This window comes from Juglans regia, chromosome 12 (genome assembly GCF_001411555.2).
Source record: "Juglans regia cultivar Chandler chromosome 12, Walnut 2.0, whole genome shotgun sequence".
NCBI classification, from domain to species: Eukaryota; Viridiplantae; Streptophyta; class Magnoliopsida; order Fagales; family Juglandaceae; genus Juglans; species Juglans regia.
Genome location: NC_049912.1, coordinates 5601822 through 5624259, shown reverse-complemented (window position 1 = coordinate 5624259; position 22438 = coordinate 5601822). Strand labels below are relative to the sequence as shown.

The 22438-nt window shown below is 34.8% G+C and overlaps 3 protein-coding genes across 4 annotated transcripts; all 3 read right to left on the bottom strand.

Moving 5' to 3' along the window:
* Positions 1-3921: 3921 nt before the first annotated feature.
* LOC108988537 lies at positions 3922-6117 on the bottom strand. Its single transcript, XM_018961824.2, has 4 exons — positions 5936-6117; positions 5716-5842; positions 5548-5620; positions 3922-4354 (listed from the first exon to the last, which is right to left on the bottom strand). The coding sequence occupies exons 1-4, from the start codon at positions 5961-5963 to the stop codon at positions 4082-4084; spliced, it is 501 nt and encodes a 166-aa protein (XP_018817369.2). The 5' UTR covers positions 5964-6117; the 3' UTR covers positions 3922-4081.
* Positions 6118-10704: 4587 nt separating this feature from the next.
* LOC109002713 (reticulon-like protein B5) lies at positions 10705-13282 on the bottom strand. Its single transcript, XM_018980574.2, has 5 exons — positions 13029-13282; positions 12147-12327; positions 11876-12017; positions 11465-11534; positions 10705-11379 (listed from the first exon to the last, which is right to left on the bottom strand). Exons 1-5 carry the CDS (start codon positions 13225-13227, stop codon positions 11213-11215), a joined length of 759 nt encoding a protein of 252 aa, XP_018836119.1. The 5' UTR covers positions 13228-13282; the 3' UTR covers positions 10705-11212.
* A 6479-nt stretch (positions 13283-19761) lies between these two features.
* Positions 19762-20961, bottom strand: LOC109002692. Of its 2 annotated transcripts, XM_018980539.2 has the most exons (3): positions 20678-20961; positions 20355-20370; positions 19762-20204 (listed from the first exon to the last, which is right to left on the bottom strand). In XM_018980539.2, the coding sequence occupies exons 1-3, from the start codon at positions 20957-20959 to the stop codon at positions 20164-20166; spliced, it is 339 nt and encodes a 112-aa protein (XP_018836084.2). In that variant the 5' UTR covers positions 20960-20961; the 3' UTR covers positions 19762-20163. The 2 variants fall into 2 exon arrangements, 1 of the variants encoding a protein (XP_018836084.2); XR_001998050.2 differs by lacking the exon at positions 20355-20370.
* Between the last annotated feature and the right edge of the window lie 1477 nt (positions 20962-22438).

Below are 22438 nucleotides of genomic sequence, written 5' to 3'. Positions count from 1 at the left end.
TCCAAATTAAGCACGATGCCAGTTCTTTTTTCTTTTAAATCCTGCCAGGTTTCTCTTAAAGGAACAGATACCAAAGTTCCCAGCAAGTAGATTCAATAGCTTCAGTCTGGCATTTGCCTGTAATCAAGCCAAGCGGGGAAAGTTCAAATTGTCTCTTTTATTTTTTATTCCAAGAAGTCTTGGGGCATGTTTGGATACTATGAAAATTTTTAAAATTCTCAAAATCTTAATTTCATTTCTAAACATCACTTTTTAATTTCAAATTTATAACTTCTTTATCTCATCATAACGAAATCATTATTTAAACATAAAAATTAATATAACATTTACTAACGTCAAAATAAAATATACAAATCAATATAATTTTTTTATTAACTTCAAATAAAAATTATATTTCAAATAATGTTTAACCTTATAATATTTTTATTCAAATTTTTTTCAAAAAATATAATAATTAATTTACTACTATTTACAAAATTTTAAAATACATTCGAGTGTCCAATGCATCAAGCATGCTCTTAGTTATGCTCATTTATTTTTTGAACAAGTTGAAGTTTGTTTACAAATTGCTTGATTAATCCGTTATTTTCTTGAATTAATAAACATTATCATTGAACTTCCATATTTTTTAGTTAGCTGAGCAAAATTATTTATAGAAATACATATGAAATTATAGAAATTAAAATGACAATTTTGTATCAGTAAAATAAATTATGACTCTCAAGTGTAGCATTTCTAAATATGATTTTTTACATCTTTCATTTTGTCATTGAGTTTAAATTTCTGTAAGTTTAACATATGAAACGACTTGAAATTACGATGGTTGATGATTAGATTTAAGAAGAGCAACAATCCCTCTTGTATTTATTACATTTTATAACTTTCATCTTAAAAACCTTCATAAATCCATTGACTTTATAATAATATTTTTCTTATATATATTACATCATACATATCAATACTAAAATGATATCTATAGTACAACTCATACAAAGTTAGCTCCGTTTAAACAAACATAAGCTTGAAGTACGGAATTCGACTCGAGTTTATGTCAGTCCAAAAACCAACATTATTTCATATAACAATGTTTTAAGATGTTTGGTATTGTTTCATCTTATCCTAATTAGATTTCAAATTTTAAAATTATATTTTAATAATATTTAAACTTTATAATATTTTTAATCAAATTTTTCTTTTTATTTTTTAAAATTTCGTAAAATATCATAACTCAAACTATTTTACTGTTATTCATAAATCATTTTATTAGTATTTCATATTTATCATCTCATCTTATTCCCCAAACATTCATTATCTTCCACCTTTAATTGTATAGTGGCTTAGGACTAAAAAACAATTTCATCTTATGTTATATCATTTTTAAATATCATTCAAATATAAATATTTTTAAACTAAATATTATAATTTTTTTAATTTTTAAATAAAAATAAAAAATAATAACATTTTTAAATCTCTAAATAAAAATAATATTTTAATTTCATAATATTTTTTATTTAATTTTCTCTCTTCTATTTCAAAATAATATAAAATATTAAGAATCAAACAACTTTATAGCCAAGAATAACCCGTTATACTTATGAGACGTTTGGATTCGCAAGTCATCTCAGCTCATCTCAACTCATCTCACTACTATTCATTACTATTCAGCAACTTTAACTTACAAATCTCACTACTATTCACAACTCATCTCATTATTTTTCTATTTATATTTTTTTAATATATATATACTAATATACTTTAAATTACTTTCTTATTCATTTAATTAATTTTTTTTTAGCGGTCACATTTAATGAACAAACTAAATTTTTTTAAATATTAATTCAAATTATTTTCCTACTGCTCTCAAACTATTTTACTAAAACTTATAAAATTCTATTCCATCTCAGTGATCTCACTCCAAACTTGTCCTTAAAGTGGCTGAGGGATGGATCAAGAATCCAAACGCTCCATTTTATAAAAAGATTATGAGACAGAACTGAGAAGTATCGTGTTTTGCAGGAGAATACATATTATGTGTGTACGAAAGATTAGATCTAGACAGAGACCGAGCAAATAACCCAAAAATAAATGGCTCGGTGATCTACTTTCGATACTGATTTTCGAAGGCAAACTTAGATCAGAAGCGCACCGATCTGAACAGCACTTCCTCTATAGGACCCTTCGGTTATTTCAAAAACATATAAATAAAAGTTTAGAACAAAGATGAAATGGATTGGAGATGAAGATGCTCAGTGAATACGAACCATATTGGATTATTCATCTTGCTCGATGATTTTCTTTGAAAAACAACGAGCAATAGATTTCTGGAACTCTTCATCGCATCTTACCCCTGTTTGAAGAGGAATTACAAAAACAAACCAAAGCAAACTAAATCAGAGAGGGGGAGAGAGAGAGAGAGAGAGAGAGAGAGAGAGAGAGGGGGGGGGGGCGCCTGAACCCTAGGGTTCCATCCTTTGCCCTACCATATATGCTTGTGTGAAGGTTGCGTCCATGCGGCGTATTATATAGGGGAAGAGAGGAGTCACCTAGACCGTACGATGATCTTACCTTTTTCGATAATCTAATGGACGGCCACTGAGGGATGCGAGTATCATGTGCGGGTCAGACATTAGGCGTACATTTTCTTTCCAATGTTTTGAATACCGTACCGGACGCTGTATCAGTCAAGACATTGAAATGAAATATTTTAATACCAGAATCGTTTCAGAATAATATTTTGAAATAACATTTCGAAATAATCGATATATAAATAAATTATATTTTAAAATTATATTCTAAAATAATAATCTATATATAAATAAATTATATATAAATACATATATATATAAATTATAAATAGTCTAATCTGAATTAGGAGTCAAAAAATAAGCTTATAGTTTAAAAAAATTAAAAAAAAAACGAAAACTGAAATATCAACCTGTACAGGCCGAAACGGCCAGTACGGTCGGTATTTTAACCGGTACGAAATACAGGTAGTACATGTATCAGCCCAGTGGCCGATACAGCAAATACCGGTACGGCCGGTACGAAACGGTGCTTCTTTCCAAAATGCTTACTTGACCATGCTTTTGAGTTTTGTCCCTTTATTTGGATTGATTATTTTATTTCTATCTTTTTATTTAATAATGAAGGAAATAATTATTAATATATTTGTGTATTTTTTTAAATGTTTAAAATATTATAAAATTAAAATATTATTAAAATATAATTTTTTAATATAATTTTTAAATTAAAATTCCGAAAAATTAATTTTTTTTTGTTTTTTTAAATTCGAGAAATTTATAATAATTAAATAATGATTAGATAAAAAAAAATTAAATATTTGAAATTGAAAAGTTTGTATTTGAGTGGTAGTTAGATTTTGAAAAGAGATGAAATGATAAATTTATGAATAATAGTTAGATTGTTTGTGAATAATAGTAAAATATATTTAAGTTAAGATTTTTATTAAATCTGAGGAAATGAGGAAAAAAATTGAATATAACTATTATAAATTTAAAATATTTTTAAAATATTATTTTTAATATTATTTTTGTATTAAGATTTGAAAAAATTGAATTTTTTAGTAAAGTTGAAATAATTAGGAATAATTAGATGAAAAAGTATGAAAGAGAAATTAAAAAATATTTGTATTTAAGAAGTGTTTGAATGTTGAGATGAGACCAACTCCTCTCATCTCAACTCATCATTATAACTTTTTTAAATTTCAACATAAAATATAATAAATAATTTAATTTTTTCAAATCTCAAAATAATAATAATAATAATATACAATAATATTCTAACAATATTTTATCATTTCAACTCAACTCAACTCAACATCTAAACGCACGTTAAAAATCCTACCGAGGGAGGACTTGAGAGTCCAGACTCCATGTACCTGTATTTTTTATGAAGCTCACGAGTCACAAGGAAATATCTCTCGCTTATTAATGACAAATAGCATGAAAATCCCTTGGATCATAATTCGCTGGAAAACCCCCATCTTACAAACATCATGAAAATAAGAACAGATCATCACATTTACAAATATAGATAAATGCACTTTAAAGGAGTAAATACCCTATGGGCAATGATCCAGACGTGATTGTTGAAACATCACAACTGCAAGAGTCACCAGGGATGCATAAACTGAATTGGGTAACTTCTGTACCACCTTCCCAACTCCCGGGACACCCGCGGTAGCGTTCTTGGTAGCCAATGCAATCGTCGGTGCCACGACCAGAGTGAGGATCAGTCCCTGACTAACAGCAATGAGTGTATCAGTTGTCAGCTGCTGAATAAATCTCACAAATTCCTCACGATCAATTTCTCCATCGAGGTTGAAATCGCAGTCCTACAGATAAGAAGAAAACGACAACTTCAAGTAAGCGAGAATACAGAATGCTATTTTCTCTTTTTAAGAAACAGAATGGTACTCCTAATTTTATTAAAACTTTCACTAATAACGGAAGAATACTGTAATTACAAACCTTGGGGATACAAAGCTCGAGAAAACCTAATCCAAAATCTCAATTTGCAAATAACTTGATTTTCTCTTGAAATAAGAAAGCCACACAAAATAGATAGCACAGCTCCTATGAAGGTCAACAAGGTAGGAGGTTGTGCCTAGGACAGAAATAACAGTCCTTAAACTGTCTTCCAAACCACATTCTTTCACCCTTTACGACAATGAATAATAGAGGTTCACACATGTGGTGACTTAGAACCAGGGATATGTGGTTCATGAAAGAGTAAAAGTCATCACTCATCAAGCTTTAGAAGCCGGGACAATTTTTTATTTTCGTTTTAGTAAGCAAGAAGGCACCTCAAATAATCTGTGAAGTTCTTCCCGTGCTTAATAAGCCACAGAAATGGAACAGGTACCAAGAACAAATAACAATTTTTTCATGACAATATTACATAAAAAGTCCAATCTCACTATAGCTATGGCAAATACAAATTGAATCAGATACACTGTTCTATATAGAACCTGCTATAATTTTCTAGGGCTATATGCCAAAAATAGGAGTCAGTCTATAGATCTCTGAAAACACTCGTTCAAGTAAAGTTCATGTAAAAGTACTAAAAGATAACCTGTTTTCCCTTTTTGGCTATCAAAATATTGCTTCAGATTAGAGGTCGTGAAATCAACTATTGCCATTCAAATGCCATTGAGAAGAAAATGGCCACTATATTTGTCTAACCCATGTATTGTTCACAGTAACCTAATCATTGGTCTCATCTGGTTGGAGAAAGGAACATAAAGTTGTGGTTGGGAATAGTGCCACAGACGTTGCACTTTACTGGGTCAGTGGGTCTATTTAAGCCGAAAGAAAACACTCCAGGCCAAGGAGCTAGCGACCATCAAAAAGCCCCTTTTTTTTACTCTTTTCTTAAAGCTTGTAAAATCTAGCAAAAGCAGTCCAGATAGAAATGGTCGAAAACAGTGAACGAAAACCTAAATAATATGCACTTTTACCAAACAGGGTCGTATAAAATTTTAAGCATAATCACCGAAGAAACTGATTAGAATACGAGTGAGTGCACCTCAATCATAACTCTGACTTGCTCTTTGGAGGGTGGATCGAAATGGGGCCCCGGCAAAGTCTTATTTATATCACTACAAAGTACAGAAAACATAATACAGTGCTTCATAGAGAGAGAGAGAGAGAGAGAGAGTATTAAGCAATATAAGCCAAAAGCCTCTGCTATTACTTGTACACGAGCAGAACGGCGATGTATAAATCTTCTAATGTCAGATTAGCCCTTCCCGATTGATTTTGGAAACGATCGAAAACCCTATCGGTTATTTTCCTCACTTGCTCTCGCCTCCACTGCTTCCCTGCGCTCAAGGTTTCATCGAAAATTTCATTTATTGGATTAAGAAAAGGAGGGAGAGAAGGATGTATTGGATTTGAGAAAGAGTGGAGAGTACCTTGAAGCCTGCCTAAGACTTGTCCCATGGCGTTCTAGGTATACCAGCGGATTAGATCGGCCTCGGTACGCTGAAGTCTCTTCCACTCGATGTATCGCGGAAGACTATCCGAGTATATATCTCATAGTTTCGATCGTGACGGTACAACTGGAGAAAACCAACGCAGAACAAATAACAAAATTGAGAAATATCAAATAATAAAAAATTTTAATATCAGTCGGTAATCGCCCTAAATTATCAATTTTTAATTCTTAACCATTATTCCTAAATTATTAAACAAATAAATTCCCTCCATCAAAAATATATTCTTTTAAAGATTTTAAGTGAAAATAGAATAGATTTTAATTTTATAGTAATCTCGATTAATTTTTATGTAAATGGAATACATATTTTTTATTAGTTTGATAGTTATAAAAAGTTTCGGATATGCATTTAATAAATGTTGTTATAAGAGCACTCTCGATAACTTTTGTATTATACAAAAAATATAAATTATTTGAAAAATTACTTTAAAAATGAGTTACATCCGATTATGGTGTTATTAGAGCACTCTCAATTAGCTACAGTAACCCGCGACTGTTCATCTTGTAAAATTTTTTTCATTATTGATATTTCATTTATTCGCTTATTTTCTTTTACTTTAATTTTTATCATGTAAGCAAATTATTTTTATTGTTCATCATTTAAAACATATATATTTCATTTTCTTTTAAAGAATATATTGGAAATATTTTTAAACTAATTTTTTCATATTTTAATTTTTATTTGGCTTATATATTTTTGTTTTACGTGTATAGGACTGAATTATTTTATATTGTATATAAAAATAAATTGCAAATATTAAAAAATATATGGTTATTGTAAATTTATTGGTAGAAATGAAATATTTAAAAAGAATATTTAAATGGTATAGAGAAAAATAGATAAATTGATAGATGACATTGTAAAAGTCAGTATATAAAATAAAAAAATTTAGTTTTGATAATGTATTTTAAATGATAGAATAAAAAGTCTATTGGGAGTGTTCTTAATATTTATATAGATCTTTAAATAAGGATATTCTAACGATCCGGTCTAATATTTCTAAGGTCAATATAAAGATAGTTTTATTGGGCCTAAATTATGTTTGATAGGTTATTTTGAAAAATCCAACTGAAATTTATTGGATAATTTTAAATAGACCATGGACCCAAAATTTATTTTGATGAATTGTCGAATTTTTATTGAGATTTGATAATTCGGTTGAAGTCCATTTAATATTTATAAACCATGTGGGCCTCCGCTTAATTGATATTGAGCCCAAGAATTATTTTCAAAGTTTACAAATATTTATTAGACGAATTGGGTTCATTTTAGAATTTTAATCATAGTATTTGGGATATTTTTGTGGCCTAGCTCATAAAATTATAGGCAATTCCTAAATGAAGTTGGACCCTTAAAATGGCACAACCCAAGACCCAAAACCATTGAAAAGACGAAACTCAGTTGCAAAAAAAAGGACTACTATATAAACCCACACCGTGATCCCATGCAACCTTGCTAGAACGTGCGTCTTCATCTCAAAATTAGGTTTTGCTGCAAAGTCCTAATTTCTTCCCCAACCAAGTACCCCTCTCATGCACGTTGTCATCTTCCCCATGAACCTAGGGTTGCCGCACAACATATACTCTTTACTTTACCAAGCTGCTCAGCCTTCTATTGTTAAGCTACTGATTATTTCACTAAAGGAAATAGTAATACAGATATGTAATAATAAATTTCTACTTGTATTCATAAGAATCAAAACACCATGAGAGCTATTCGAGGTAGCCTCTGCCTCCAATACATTCCAAACTCAAGAATTTTTCAAATGAAAACCTCTATGATTTTCCTCCCCCTATATAACATAAAGATGCTCACGACCCCATAACAGAAAGCATACAAATCTTAATTAACAGCTACAATTGAAAATAAGGCTCACAGCCATCAAAACTAACCGTTTAACACTACTGATTGATTAACTCAAAACGAACGTTTAAGACAAGACCTCCAAATGCAGCGTTCCATTTATTTCAAAACAAAGATTAAACCGACATCGCTTTGGCTTCCAGAATGCACTCCACTAACTCACAACGACAAACCCCCTTAACTTCATGAACTCCCCCAGTTCCCTTCATCCCTTCAAGCCCTTCATCCTCTTCACGTCTTTGAACCCTAGGGTTCCTAACATCTATTAGGTTTCAGCTGCTGCACCCCGTGGAATAACCCCACTGCTACAGCCCTGCCAAGGCCACGCCAAAAAGGATCAGCGTTGTACCACCGAAGCTTCAAGTTGCCAACCCATTCACATCTGACACCCAATGCGCAAGCACAACAGTGCTTTAGTTGGTAACCACTAGCAAGCTCTTCACGGCGCAGCCCAACATTGGCATGTCATCTCAACGACAACGTGTCCACACTCATTCACCAACAACCGTCGAAGTTAGCAAGATTGAGCCACGAACCACCATGCACTGCCTAGCCCATAGACACCAGTGTTGTCCAAAGTCACTGCAAGGGACGCCCAACATACAACTAGTCTGCAACAACTGTGGTGATCAATCCGAGCCGTCGCACATGCAACTGCAAAAAGCATGGAAAACCACCTCCTCGTGAGCCACCCTGCTATAGCCACCACGCAGGAGGCACCACCAACAACCAATTGAGTCCTCACTACATCGTCACCACCCTTCGTTGGAAAAGCCTAAAAGTAAGCCCAAAACCCCCTCCATGCGCCACTACCTTGCACAAACACTATCCACTCAGTTAAGACCCTGTTTTCCAACCACAAAATAAAGCAAATATTCTTGCTCAGCCCTCCAACGTGCACTGCTACAGCACCCCTATCAGAAGGATCCCATGTTGACATGCGTTTCATGGAGACACAAAGACAAACCAAGCCGCAACATGTTCATGTGAGTGCAACCACATTTGCTGGTCATGCTTATCCCTCTATCTCCACGTAACTCTCTCTCTCACCACATTATATTTGCCCTCTAAGGTCCCGTTTGGAACTTGGACTGAACTGAGTTGAAGTTGAGTCTAACATCTAAACACCCAACTCTCAAATCACTAAACTCATATTAACTCAAAACCTCTTTACACGTAGGACTCACAACCTTTTTCAACTCAATACTTCTTTACACGCGAGACCCATAACTTTTTTTAACTTTTTATAAATACATGTAAACTCATTTTAGCATTCAAATACATCTAAACTCATTTTATGTAGGCTCCACAAAACTCACTTCACCATCTCAACTCACTAAATTTTATAAAGAACTCAACTCATCTCAATTCAATTAAACATCCAAATAAAGTCTAAATCTAGACTTGTCGTCCTCTCTCTATCCCTCCCCATCATCCTTAAGATAGCTAAATTACAAAAATACCCATGCCTGGTTAATGTTGACCATAAGGTTTATTATTGGAATACTTTTAGGATTAAAATGAGAATTCCATATTTTTAGGAAATATAAATTATTTTAGTATTCAGATTTTTTTTATATAAATAGTATTCAGGTTTTAATTATAAAGTATATGTTTAATTAAAAATTTATGCAAACTATGTGCATATGTTATAGGTGATCGATTACGTGTCAAAAATATTTTATTAGCATTGTGAGGTAAATATCATGATCATAAAATTAAGATTCATACACGTTAACTAATTAGATATATTATTATTAAAGTCAATTTTTTAGAAACCAATATTTATGTACCACGCATGTCATGTAGCATATCATTCATCATAATATATAATCATGTTTAACTTCACATATTATAATTATGTATGTATTATGAATGTCATGCATTTCACATTATATAAAACATGTAACCTTTTATAAGATCAAGTATAAGATACAGATCAAATTAAATAAGATGGTCATTCAGGTATATGGTACCAATGCGATTCATGAGTGGGTGTAATCCACATACTTAAGCGTGATCTACCATAGTATGCCAGAATACTATCAGCAGCTTCCATTTTGACCAATATGTGAGATTCCAAAACAAAAATAATATTAAAAAATATATTGTAAAAATATTTTATTTAACTTTTTAATTTTAATATCAACTTATCTCATTTCTGAAAACAACCGAAACATTAGTTTTCATTTTGCAAATTGAGCATTCTTTAAATTGAATTCTAGTTCACTATACAAAAAAGTTTTGAAGCAATTTTATATAAATAAAGTTTATCCTTTGAATCGACAATTGTTCGATTACTTGATGTAAGGTCAAAAACCCTTTTTGCCCTTATAAATATGGTAAAGAAATTATTGGTTCTAAATTATCATATTTGAGAGCTATTGGTGCTTTTATGTTTATTGCAAATTGCATATGATCAAATATAGCCCGTTGAAAGATAAGAAAAGTGGCCAAAATTTATTCTAAAAACCAAAAGACAAAACATTCGCAAACTAAAAACACGAAGGTTTTCACAAAACAGCAATATCGTAGATACTAATTATGTAATCAACCCAAGAAAATGAGCATGACATATTCAACATAGAAAAACAAACTAATTACCATCGACTAGTGTTATGCGTACGTACAATTTTATGCAAAATAATATATAATAACCGTATTTTATCAATATTTTCTTCTTTAATTTAAACTTCAAATTTTAAGATTTTTATCCTTTCCAATAGTGTTACCACAGTATTCATGCCCATTTAAAATAATATTAATAAACATTTTAGAATGATGGGAGATTCCCTCTACCCATCTACAATGAGGCCACATCCTCATCAAAAGGAACTCGAGGAAAATCCTCCAGATTCCTTTCACTTTGACACATCGAAACAAAATAATCTTTTAAAAATCATTACATCCATGAACTCCTGAAGTAGCATATACTTAACAATTGCAATAATTTACTTGCTCATACCTGGTACAACCGATTCCCATCTTTCAAGGCTGAGTGCATCGAGATCATGCTTGCATTCAGAAACCAATAAGAGTCCATGACTAATCGCAAAGGCACAAGTTCTTCTGAAGTGAATCCAGTGCACAAGCACGGATTGAGATCCACTAAGCTAACAAAGTTTATCACAAAATCACCCGTAGACACCTAAATCTTGCAACCAAAGTTAACATGCCAAATCCACCAAATTGAACACCAAAAATACTAAAAACAATTGTGTGTAGAAGCAAGGGAAAGGCTCTAGCAAAAATAAATGAGCGAGCACATTCACGGCTGACAAAGCCCATTGCTAGCTGGGTGTTCAACATCATTAGAACATCTTGGCTTCTCTAAGCCAATTTTCCTTTCAATGAGCCTTTTCGAATCTTGCTCAAGACCTTGGCATCAAACACTGCATACTGCTTTTTAATCTCAATCATCGCCTTCTCTGCAAATGGATCAACCTTGTCCTCATACTTCTCGTACAGAACAGGAACAGTGTGCAGCAAAACAAAAGCTGTTTCCAAAAAGATATTATCAAAATTCAGAATATTAAGTTTGTATTCGATAGCATATATAAACATAAGTTTTGTGGTAATTACATATGTAGAATAAGGTCAAGAAATTGCACCAACTTCCCACAATTGAAAGAACCCAAAAGCCAGCAATGACCTGACATCCAAAACATAATCTTATTAGAAATCAGATAACAGAATAAACTTCCACACTGAATTGCCAGTCAGGATCATGTGAAGGATGCAATATTTCTTAGCGCAACCCATATTCTGATACTAGCAATATATGACATGAATGATAATGTTGTGTACATTCGGAAGTATGAAACAGAATCTCAAATATAGCAGCAGCGACCTTTATGAAAGGATAGAGTATTTACTCATCAAACCAACATGGGCACCAAGTTAATAGACTGGGATGGCTAAGCCAATAAAGAATTTAAGATGCTGCATTAAAATAGAATGTAAAGATTCTTCAAAGAAACATAAAATACGTACAATGAGAAACTTCTTCAAATCTCTCCCAGTCATAATATCACGCAAGACTACAAAACCTCGGTTAATTTCAATTCTCAGTGCAGCAGCAACTTGCAAGAATGGCTCCTCGGGAAGATGAACTTCTGGGATGCGGGGTGGAGTCCTACAAATATACATCATAGGCAATAAATTAAATAAAACTAGAAATGAAAACACAGCCTAGGTACCTAACAACTGAGTTTTATATAAATTAATAATTGGGCATGATAATGTGAAAACCCACAAGGCTTACTTGTTGATAAAGGTATGAGCATTGGACCACAGGAACAGTATTGCAAGAGCTAGAATCAGTACATGACATACAAGAGTAAGCAGGTGATATTCAAGCAATTCAAAAAAGACCCAGATTGCAGTAGCTCCACCGAGGACACTGGCTGAAATCTTCTTGTTCCTCCATAAGAATACATCAGCAGCTGCACCAAATCGTCGCAGAAATTGAGAAGAAAAGAAAAACACAATGTAAACAGAAAACGAACACTTACATTGCGTTGCAATACCTTAGGGGGAGGAAAAGGATGAATTGTTTCATTTTCAGAATTGCACTCTTAAGTAAAAGAAAAAAAGCACTAACCAGTGAAGTAGAGATGACCCATAAGAGTGATTCACCAGTGAATTTTCAGTTTACTTTCCCTACCCTATAGATTCTCTGGAACCACAGTTCAAAGCCTGATTTTTCATATTATTCTCTACATTCTATGAACAACCAAACAGAATCTATAAGCTTTAAACAAATATTTTTAAAAACACAACGCGCCAACAAACTTCACTAACATTATCGATCGCTAAAAAATCTGTCAAAAAAACGTAGACACAGCTTATACTCGCAAACATCACAACACACCATTTTCCGCTTATTTCGCAGCCATTCCCACCACTTTCTAAAAGCAAGAAGCTGAAATCAGATCAGGCATTGCTTTGGCAAGCATATCGAGTCACTCAAGCAAAGCAATGCATATCGAATCACTCGTTGCTTCCAAAGATCAAATCCCCATTTTTTTCAAATACATAAAAAAGGAATTCGAAAATGGGAAAACATGGCCAAACAATGCATATTCAATCAAATAACAGATCTCATATCAATATGTAATCTCAAGGAGAGAGACTGTAACCATACGTTTTCCTCCGCCGAGAACCATGTGAACCGGTTTCTCCCTCCCAAAAATCCGGTAAATCTTGGCTTTCACTGACAATGGTGAGACCGATTGGTCGTCATCAGAATCCGATGACGAGGAATCGTGCTCGTGGATCTTCTCGCTTATCTTCTCTATCATTGACTCCACAGCCGAACCTGCACTCTCGGAATGCTCCGCCATTTTTCGTACACCAAAGCTTCAACCCTACACCGAAAATATGAAAAGAATAGGAAATGAAAAAACCTCACTGAGTTACCCATATAAAGCGAGCAATGAGGCGATCGTGACCGTTGGGTGGCGATCAGTCCGAGCCTGAGGTTTGAAAAACCGAACCTAGGGATTCGGAGTACTGAGACTACAAAATTGACGGCGTTAAGTTTGATGAGTTGGAGGCGAAACGACGTTAGATTCGACGGAGTATTTCGTGCTTTCTGTACGTGCCGTGGGGAATGGCATAGACAGACGGTCGGTCGGTGTTGCAGAAAGTCACCGCCCTGGTGAAGTGAGGAACACGTGGCCGAAGATGAGTGGAGTGGAGTGGAGAGGAGCGGAAAATGGACGGCTTGTCCTTTTTGGTTGGTCGATATGGGGTTAATGGGTACCACGTTTAGGGGCTGATGCGCTTCATGGTTACGGGCCATATATTCCCAACTCAAACAAAAATAATACACTATACATATACATACTTAAAATCAAATTACCTCTAATTTTGGAATATTCATAATCAAATAGAATTCCAATCGGATCATTTGAAGAATGTTGTATCTTGATTGGGCGGAACGGCTCCTCCATGAGATGGTCACAAACTATTTTAGAAAACCATCTTGTCCACGTGGTAGCTGCGAGCCACCACATGGAACTCCCGCTCCACCTAGTGAGATGACCCACAATTATATTATGTGGGGGATGGATCTCCTTCCTAAGGTTGGTATGCAAGAGCACGTGAATTAGACTAGTCAGATACTTATAAAATAAAAAATATGACTCATTTGTTTTTTAAATCAGTTGTATTAAACTAGCCAAATGCCTATTAAGGACGTATTTCTCACTACCAATTACACGGATAACACTTGCTGCAATGAAGGGAAGGCGCTGGTCGCCCTGTGTAAACTTCGATGTTTAAGTTAGTAACAAAATGAGAATAAGTATATAAAAGATAAGGATAAAAATTATGTTACCTCTAACGAGTTATTTAGAGCATAATGTGATGTGATGTCGATCAACTCTAATCACTAGTTCTTTGTGCTTATCTTTTGTGATTCCTTATTTAAATGGAGAGGATATCTCCTATTTTGTAGGAGTTATCTCACGTAGGATATTCATACTCAATCCTTGGCCTCATCCACAATTTCTCGGGGTTATCTCTCCCGTCATTATAGTTATGAGTCCTCTATCTGTATGGCTTTTAGCCTTAAGCCATCTACAAGTCTCACTGGGCTTGCTTTTTGTCTTACTTTTTGTTGTCATTTTATTTGTTGAAGTGCTCTTCATTATCTTTTTTGTCACCCTTCTTACATCATCTTTTAATGTGGCAATAAATAATTGGATCACTCATTGAATGCTACATAAGCAAATGGTAAAAGGATGGTGATTAAGAGAGTGGTATAATTTTTCTACTTCTTGTTCTTATTGTAGCTACCATGAGAACCAGATAGGATGCAGGTTGGGCCCTTTTCATAGGCTGATATGTGATATGGACTATGAGTCTAGTGAAATGTGATATGGGTAGTGAACATTTTGAAAATGTGTAGATAATTGGATGGAAGTTCCATGGGCTCTTTTTGTGGTCTTGGCCCAATTGACAGCCTCCATTTGTCAAATAGATTAATTTTTGTACCTCAATGTTTAGCCTCCCACCCACAAGTGTGACCTGAAAGTGGTGACACATATTATACGTTTTTCCCCCCTTCCCTTGTTAAGGAGGCTTACAAGAAGACCAGGTGAGATGGTTAGGTTTGATCAAAGAGAGTGGGGGCCGAGTGTGCATTAGGTGGAATACTTGAAATGAGAGTTTTCAACAATATCGTAACAAGCAACCCAACCTGTGAGGTTGTACTGTTATATGACTAGGTTGTTCTATGCTCTTTGTATATTCTGTTGACTTGATTGACCCAGTTCTAAGACGTTGGGTGTTATTTACTCAAGTTGGATGCAAGCAAACACAAAGAAAACATTTCAAATAAAAGAGCCATTACATCACTTACTAATTCAGTATACGGTATTACAATTGTACCACCTATACCGCCTACCCTTATCATCCAATGATAAAGGTAACGTCCTAAGGAAGGTCTAAGTTACATCTAGACCTATAATCCAAAATTAATGGTCAATGATATAATTGAGACTCAATTGAACACATTATAAAGAGCAATAATTTATCATTCCCAAAGAATGTATGATCCTATATACTATCTATCATTACCACTCGGTATGGAATATCACAAGAATGAAGACACTTGAGAAATGCTCCTGACTTCATAAAAAAAAAAAAAAATACTAGGAACACAAAAGGATCCCACGAATTGACGTGGTACAGTACTAATGTGCCATGTGTCCCTATTTTTTTTTTCCTTTCCTTCACTTCCCCCAACCCCCGTCCCCATTGCCCCACCCGTTCCTTGAGCCTAGAGAGAGAGAGAGAGAGAGAGGTGTACTTGCCGGTGAGTGACGACGATAACGACATCCCTACCTTGTCAAAGAGAGAGAAGCGTATCTGCCGACGAGGGATGTGGCGCCCCCGACTCCCATGTACAAAAACACGAGAATTGAGACACCCGGATGGTGACAACACGGTCACACATCCCAACGATAGTGCCAAGTGTGTGTATATGCAACAGTATACAAAAACAACGCAGCGGATAATTTAAGTCAACTAAGTACTAGAATTATTAACACAATTTAAACATCAGTAAAAGTGGTTTAAAAGAGTTATACAGTCATCCAAAATAAATATAATACAAGTTCCAAAATAAAATGAGTGATCCCAAATCACTCCTCTGGCGGAGCCGAATCCCCAAGCTCGCCCTCAACATCATCTACATCGAAATCTGAGTTACCATAAATGGTACCGCAGGTAAGTATAATCCAAACAACCACAAGATAAAAAGTGCATTAATGCCACCAACAATAATGCATGCATATGATGAAATATGCATTATGCCCAAAATATCATTTTCCCTAAAAATGAATATTTTCCAACACACGCCAAAATCCCATTTTGGCCCAAACATATCCGTAAAACATTTTCCCAAAAAATGATGCACACAAAATCCATATCCAACACACGCTATTTTCTTAGAAAATAGTCCGTTAATCCATTATTACCATATGCACCATGATCTCCCCTAGAAACCATCCGCACATCCTAGCTTCGTAGCGATGCCCAGTTCTGCGCCCAACGCATTCATGGCCAAGCACCCTCTACGTAACGAGCGATGCCTAGTTCCACGCCCAGCGCGTTCGTGGCCAAGCATCCTCTAGCCCCCGCCAGCAGAGAGGCCACGGAGTCGGCATGAGACTATCTCATCCGATCCCATTGTCGCCCAGTGACAATCTAAGGGACGTCACTCAGTATATTCTGCTCCCGAGTGACCAGAGGAGCTCAACCGAGATAATGCCCCATCTCGGCTTGGGGTCGTGATACACACGCACCCAAAAATCATTTCACATAAAAACTCAGTTTTCAATAAACACATGAATATGAATTCAATTACACGAAAACTCAGTTTCCTTTACAAACATGATTATGCGTGTAAATATGCCATGTACATGAAACATCTCAATAACCAACATCCAACAACACTCAACACTGCCCAAACATACAAACAACTTCATCCACCAATCCATCCGACCCCTTTACTCCTCGGACTCAGTCCGGCAAAACCAACCAGATCACAGTGAAATGAGTTAGTGTAAAAATACATTTAAATCATAAAAGTTCTTTGAGAAAATACTTACAGTGCTATATAATAATTTCCAAATGATCACGGAGCTGCAAGAAGTGGCAACATAGCAACAAAACAGTGTCAAATGCACTGTGGCCGTGGGTCTCAAAAACTCATTTTTGAATGGGTACAAACGAAGACCCAAGATTGATAAGGAAGGACTTAGGGATGTCGGTGAAACTAGTGGTGGTGGTGGTCGGCCGTGAGAGGCGGCGTGGGCGGAGGTCGAAGACCAAAAGAGTCTAAAATGAAAATGGAGTTGGGTGTACTTCATCGGTGGCGGATCGGAGCTGGGGTTGGGTGCATTGGGTTCCTAGGAGGTCAATGATGAAGTGGTGAAGAAATTATGGTCGAAGGTGGCGTGACGGCGGTGCGCGAACACAAGAGGTGAAATGGCTTCGCGTGAGTGTGGGGACAAACGGCGGCGCGAGAGAGGCTAAGATTGAAGGGTGGTGGTTGCCGGAGGGTGGGGAAGGAGGTGGGCTGGGCAATGAGACACACGGCGGCGCGCAACGGTGGCTGGTAGGGGTGTAAACTCAAACTGAAAAACCGGACCGGACCGGACCGAATCGGACCGATTTTACTGGTTTTGAACCGGTCCGGTCCGAAACCGGTTTTTAAAATGTAAAAAGCGGCCGGTTCCGGTTCCGGGATTTTTTGGACCGGACCGGACCGGTTGATTAAAAAAAATAAAAAATAATATTTTTATATATAAGTTTTATACAAAATATTTTATATATATTAAATATTAATATATATAAGTTTTATATATAATGTATAATTATAAATTTTTATGTGAAATTTTATATATAACATATATATTCATATATGAAATAATTTCTTATTATAATTTATAAATTATTACATAAAATGTTAATACTAAATCACTAAAAGTTTATAACTAATACTAATATATAACTTATAACTATACCAATAGTCTAATATTAATACTATTATATAGTCTAATATATTAATAAAAGTATAAAACAATTTTTTTTAAATCAATTTTTTTTTTATAAACAAATTTTTAATGACAAATTGTAAAATTTACATTTTAAAAAAACCAGAAAACCGGAGTGGACCAGAAACCAGTAAAACCAAAAGTACCGGTTTAGGAGGGTAACCGGTGCGTAATCGGTTTTAAAAAATACAAAACCGGTACATACCGGTTCGGTCCTAAATTTTATCCAAAACCGGACCGAACTGGACCGGTTACACCCCTAGTGGCTGGGTGGAGGAGAAGCAATGCACGGGGAGAGAGGGAGAGAGGGCCTTCACGTGCGGGAAGAGCAGGGGAGAAATAAGGAGAAAAATAAAAAGAATGAAAAGAAAAAGAGGAGAAAAAGAAAAAGGGAAAAAGAAAAAAGTGAGGTCCAGAAATGAGGTCCATCTTGGGTCATAAAAATGATCCAACGAAAAAGATTTCAAAACAACAAGTAAAATAAAATAATTCAAACGTAGTGATTAAATGAAAATAAAATAATTAAACCCAACAATAAACTAATTTAAAATAAAGAGAAATTTAAATGCATAACAATAATTAATACTAAGAAAGCACATCAAAATAGTTTTCACAAAATTAAAATCATAAAAATAAAACCAACTAAATATCCAACAACTTTAAAACAAGAGAATAAATTTTGAATAAATAAAAATAATCTTTCAATAAAAATACCTTAAAATACCGGGTGTTACAAGGGACTAGGGGTGTACATTATTCTGTCTAAATCGAAAAATCTAACTGGATTGAGTGGTTTGGTCTTGACCAAACCGGATCGGACCGTTAAGTATATCAGTTCGGTCCATATATACCTTAGAATTTTGATTTTCGATCTAGTCCAGGTGTGTGGTTTTTTTGGACTGGACTGGCTGAAATATATATAATTTTTTAAAATAATTTGTATATAGTACTTATATAAATTAATTATGTAATTTTTGTATAACCTAAATCACCATTTACCATATGTATTTGGAGTTTGGATGATATTGTATTTTTTAATTTCATTTTCTTTATTTTTATTTTTAACTTTTGTGATGATTGTTAATTCTCATGGATGAATAAGGATAATTTTGATAATTTTTTCAACTTTTTAAAGATTATTTTCAAGTACAAAATATATGAATAAAGATAAATAGTTGATATTCAAAAGTATAAACATTGTGGACTTTTTTGTACTGATGGGCTGAGAATAGTCAAAATACACATTAAAAGTGATTTTGGGCCTTTTGTATGGTAGGCCCATTTTACATTGGCCCAGATAGAATTGAAAAAAATGGACCGATTGGAAAGGTGGGGATGTCTATAGTGGTAATTGGTGTGGTCTCAATCTGGAAAAAAGGTGGACCAAAAATTTTTGGTTTGTAACCCCCTAACCGGATTGGACTAATTACACCCCTACGAAGGACGACGACATCAATGAAGAAGATGGTTGGGCTTCATGGATGGGAGTCTCGAGGGTTTGGAAAAGAGAGAAGGGAAGAGAGGTGGAATTGAAAACAAAAACCATTGTAGCACACTAATATGTGCCACATTTGTTTAAGGGATCCTTTTATGTCTCTAACAGTCTCCAAAATAAAACTATTTAGTTGTCTCAAGACTAGATATGATGATTCTCCTTTTAACTTCTCTTTAGTAGGAAGGATTGCTGCAATATTTTCCAATTCTAGAAGGCTCTCTCTCAAATCCGAAATGTTATAAATTTCTTGGAAATCTCATTTAGAATAGCAAAGCTTAGATAACAAGTTGCTTTTGACACATGCTTCAGAAAACACTTCAATAAGGAATTACTAGTCATATTGAAGAAAGACGTGCTTAGCTGACTATAACATTTACTAAATTTCGTTCACCGCATTTGTCTAAAGAATTGCTATTCCCTGTACAGTTTCGCTTCTAAGTGATCGGGCTGTTATTAGAAGGAAATCAGCCTTCCTTTCATCTGCTGCCACATTAGAAATCTGCAAAAAATCTCCACGACCAGAAATCTAATTGTCCTCCACTTTCCTCTGCTTCGCTTCTTCTCTATGCACTGCCGCCAGAAAACCTCCAAGACCAAAAAATCTCAAAGTCAGAAATCTCAAAGTTAGACGCCAGTCCAACGTCGACCGTCCGTTGCCTTCACGACTTTTGCACCACCATCTCCCCTTCACATCCCTCTCGCACGGTTGTCCCTTCTCACGACTTCAGCCCCGTCGTTCCCTCTCCTTCTCGCATAGCTTTGCATAAGTAGAACAAAAAAATGATAACAAAAATTATATAAACATCATTGAGATACAAAAGGAGTCGGACTGTTGAAACATAAAGGGCAACAGAGCCACAAAAATTGTCCACTTTCAGAAAATAATACCAGTTCCAAATAAACGTACCAATTTGTTCACCTTTCTGCAATAAATTTACAGTACAGAAAAATGAGTAGTACATAAAATGATATTTAGTACGAAAATGATAACTTTGCATAAGCAGTACCTAAAAATGATAACAAAAATTAAATAAATAGAAAGTCTTGCAAATTTTCACAAGATAAGTTTAAAGAAACCCATTATTTAGACTACTCAAATATAGCATGCCATCTTTATAGATGCAGGAAACTATCTCAAATAGCTTATACAATGTGAGTTGAAAGGAATTCATTTATGGGTCTCTTAATTAAGCATTATTATTACGAGAAAATCAATACAAGAGAGCATACCAGAGAGAGACGGAAATGGGTCACCAGATCAAGAGTTGAGAGGGACGGGAGAAGGGATGAAGCCTTGCGATAGGGATGGGAGAGGGGATGAAGCCGTATGAGAGGGGATGAAGGGGCTGAGATGGTGGCAGAGGAATTGACTCCACTTCTATGCGGCGGTGCAACTGTGCAATCGATTTCGACTGGGGGCAGATGAAAGGGATTGCTTCTAAGCTGAGAGTGTTTCTGGAGAAATCGATGTCGATGAACATTACTGAGTGGGGCTGCTGCAATGCACTCCATGATAGCTTTGATGGGAAGCCTAAGTGTCATTTTGCTATTGGAGGGCTATTAATTGGAGAAAAATGGATGGACCAGTTCTAAGGTGTTCTCTTCCCTATAATCTTGCAGTTACTTTAAAAGATAAGAACAATGTGCTTATAAATTCAATTCAAGCTAGGGCAGCCCGAATATTTGGCAATTACTATATAAAAGAGAGAAAAACATCCCCACAAGTTTGAACATAAAATTTCAGATCTTCAATGTGAGACCCATAACAGATAGTGTGAGTCATACGATGTTTATTGTTAATTTATGCGGATAGTAATTAATATTGTAGGACCTCCTTTATTTGTCTGTCTTTCTCCCACTTGAAACCTTTAAATTTGAACAACTTGAGAGTAATGGCTAACCATTGCCAAATCCAAATTTTGGTTAGAATTTCAAATTTTGGCTATTACATTAACCTTTGGCTAGTAATATGCATTGGACTAGTCATCTTAAAGTCAAAATAATAATATAACATTATATATTTTAATAATATTTTACAAAAAACATAATTTTGTAATATTTTGCAAATGCACTTCATATATTAATTAATAATTTAATTTGTACTTAAAAGAAGATAGAAAATATAATTATATATTAATTAATAATTTAATTTTAATTTCATAATTTAATTATTATTAATGAAATAAAATAAGATAGAAAATAACAGACTATTTATCAAAATTGAAATAGATAATATAATGGTTGTTGGAAATGATTAAAATATTACTTTAGTGAGTGAATAGTAGGGGTGTCAATATGTGACACGACCCGATAACCCAATACGAACACGACACGATAAAAGCGGGTTAGGGTTTAGTCTTAACGGGTTCGGGTCAAAACGGGTTGACCCGTTAAGACACGATAGCTTAACGGGTTACTAACGGGTCAACCCGTTATGAAAGTTAAAATTACCCTTATACCCTTTACCCTTATAACCTAAAAATTATAACTAAAAGTATAAAAACTAATTTAAAAAAAAAAACCCTAACTCATCACTCATCAGCCGCTTCACTTCCCAAAGTGAGAAACAAATTTAAAACCCTAACTCTATCACATCGGCCACAAGACTCTCGCTTTTTCTCGCTTTCACTATTGTCGCATCCTGCTTTCGTCTCACGTTTCCGAGTCATTCCTCCTCCCTACTTTCGCTCGTTTCGTCTCTTCTCTTGCTGTTGTTATTGCTCTCCCCTGTTGCTTTCGCTTTTTTTGGAGGTGTTGCTCTCGTTGCTCGTCGTTTCTCGCTGAACTTCCTGGCTTTCATGACGACGCCGCTTCTCCAGTTCGCCGCTTCCACTTCCATTTCACTTGTGGACGCTGCTATTTCGCGACTCGCTTCCACCTAAATAGGCGCCAGCTCTCACTCCTCACGCTCACTTGATCGCTCTTCCGAGCTACTTGCGACGCCGGTTCTTAAGACTTAGAACCACTTGATTAAGATTACTGTCATACTGG